Source organism: Montipora foliosa, chromosome 11 (genome assembly GCF_036669935.1).
Source record: "Montipora foliosa isolate CH-2021 chromosome 11, ASM3666993v2, whole genome shotgun sequence".
Lineage (NCBI taxonomy): Eukaryota > Metazoa > Cnidaria > Anthozoa > Scleractinia > Acroporidae > Montipora > Montipora foliosa.
In genome coordinates this window covers 25,229,854-25,232,353 of record NC_090879.1, presented here as the reverse complement: position 1 = coordinate 25,232,353, position 2,500 = coordinate 25,229,854, and the positions used below count along the sequence as shown (strand labels likewise).

The window sequence follows — 2,500 nt, the reverse complement described above, 5'->3', positions numbered from 1 at the left end:
AGTCTTCTAGCTGCAGATTACACAATCATCATGTCAAGGACACTTAAGGTCACGGGTAATCATGTCATGTACGACCGCGGTGCATGATTTTTAAGGGTAATAATGGCAAGTTCACGCGCTTCGTGTTGCTTGCCGTCAGTGAAGAAGCAAAAACATGACTTCAATTTTACTTTTCGTTCAATGTATAATAAAACAATTATTAGATTCGGTTTTTGTGATATCCAGAATAATCAAGGTCTCGGTAAGGATTATCAGCCTCAGCTTTCGGCTTCAACTGATAACCTCTACCTCAGCCTTGTTTATTCTCGATATCACAAAAACTTCATCCACCCTCCCCTTGACAACTAGCGATCAGAAACCACCATGCAGTAGATAGGCCAGTGTCTGAGCCACTATGTCCCCAGTCCGACCTTGACGGAGCCCCCCACCCTAAGTTTAGAGGAGCCGACTTAGCTTGGCTGAGAAACCTGGGGGTCCCCCCCCCCCCCCCCCCCCCATTGGCTCAGAGAAATCCCTCGTGTATATATCCAAACGTGTCGGCGGTCTGGGTGAATATTTAGAGAATGCATGTGTTTTTATATCAAATCGATAAATTTAATCGGTATTACAAAATAGCAGTCATTGTAAGTACCATTCTCCCAGAACTACTGGTTTATCCAAAGGAAACGAACGTTATGGGTACAACGGTGTGACTACTAAAACGCGTGATATTGGAAAGTTTCAAAACGAGTCGTAGTGGCCAAACCTTTGACCGAACGGTTCCAATAGGAAAGTGCGAGGTCAGTAAGCTTCACTTAACGGCAGCAATAAGGCTAATTTCTACATAACGCTGCGTAAGTTGAACGACATAAAGCCCGTGAATTGCAATTGTATATAAGCGTTCTCCAAAAGTGAGCATACATTCTGCTATCTAAATGTGTGTTGGTGTTCAGCTAATGAGAATGTAAAAAATTATAACACCAAAACAATTCGCGATGCGACCAAAACAGAAAGCTAATTTAATAAGCGATACATGCGGTTGAACTAGCGTTATTTGCATATCGTACACGAGAAAGTCCATTTATTTTAAACTTGTTCGGCAGGGTTCCGTAGCGCGGTTTTGTTTAGATCTTTGATTCAGACCTTCTTGCAACCCGAAAGACGATATCATTGCTTTTAAGTCATTAATTAATTGTCGCCCGCTTTACCATCGATGGAATCTTCTTGATGTTTATGCCTTACCATTTTGAAATCTTTAAAAGTGTGTTTTCGCTCTAAGTACAGAAATTTACCGTCTTTAATGTCGAATCATAAAGATAAGACGAAGTATTCGAATAAAACAAAAATAAAAATTTGACTCTCTTGTAGATGTTGAAGCTTCCCGGTTACTCTAATTAATCACTCAATTCCTCCCTCCACCTTGGATAGCCTCCCACGTCACAAGCTGGGATTTTTAAGAAGTTTCTGATTAAGGCTACAATATTAGTTTGCTCATGATTGAAGAATCTTCAATTAGTACAGCCGTGCTAAACACTTAGAAACTTAAATAAGGTGATTTATTTTGTCGTCTTTTATTTGTTTTTAATTCCACTAGACTGCTCGCTTGATTGTTTTATTCGACAAGAATTCCAGCTGTAAAAGTAGGTTTGAGTTTTAGATGGCCGAGTCACTTATACTTTAGATTAATTGTTGACACGACAGAAGATCACACAGTCAGATACATACAGAATACAGGTGAACTACGTGGCACAGCAGTATACAAACCAGATTCTGCAAGACCGCCAGTTTTACTACAACTGGAATCACTGAAGCCCGAAAGCCCGCTGATTGACAAGAAAATTAAATCTACATCCCTTACGAGATGAAAAGCTTGGTGGCTTTTATGATCGCTTCATTCCTTGTCGCCGGAGAAGTGTGGGTTACTGCTATGGCTGACTGCGTTGGCTTATCTTGCTGCAACGTAAGAATAATTTGAGACCCTTCACACGTTAATTAAAATCTGACTTAAAGAGCGATTCATATTCGGACTCTGCATGCAGACCACATAATTATCGGTAAATTAAATTTAAACGATTCTAACTTTGTGCCATTCCCTTAAGTTGGATCAGAACTCTGAAGCTAAATTAAGAAACTATGCAACTAAAACTTTTTGTCAGAGAAAAATGAAAATGTTTGTTATAGATGAATTAAATTGAAATGCATGCAGTGCCTTCCCCTTGCGGGTGCTAAATGAGAAAGGCCCATGAAGCAGAACAAGAGAGGTAAAGTATCACTATTTGCTCCCGTGGGCTCCAGCTACAAATAAACATGCAAATTGCAAATTCAGCTCAAAGTTGCTCATATATTTTTTACTTTGTTTTTTTATAATATCTAGAGTGTGGACCTTTTGACGTTTGAGGAAAAGCCTTGTACCACTATGAGAACAGGCATGGTTCGCCTCATCAACGGCCAAAAGTACCTACAAGTTTGCTCGAAAAAACAATGGCAGCCATTTCATTTCCAGTGCAACCCCCTTCACAGT

General features: G+C 40.0%; 1 protein-coding gene across 1 annotated transcript in view; it reads left to right on the top strand.

Annotated features, from left to right (window-relative positions):
- Positions 1-1,683: 1,683 nt before the first annotated feature.
- LOC137975684 (uncharacterized) overlaps positions 1,684-2,500 on the top strand; it is a 1,754-nt gene continuing 937 nt past the window's right edge. The window contains exons 1-2 of the mRNA XM_068822838.1: positions 1,684-1,939; positions 2,354-2,500. The exon at positions 2,354-2,500 is cut by the window's right edge and continues 937 nt beyond it. Coding sequence (XP_068678939.1) covers positions 1,841-1,939; positions 2,354-2,500 — 246 coding nt within the window. The 5' untranslated portion in view covers positions 1,684-1,840. The remainder of the gene's footprint in view (positions 1,940-2,353) is intronic.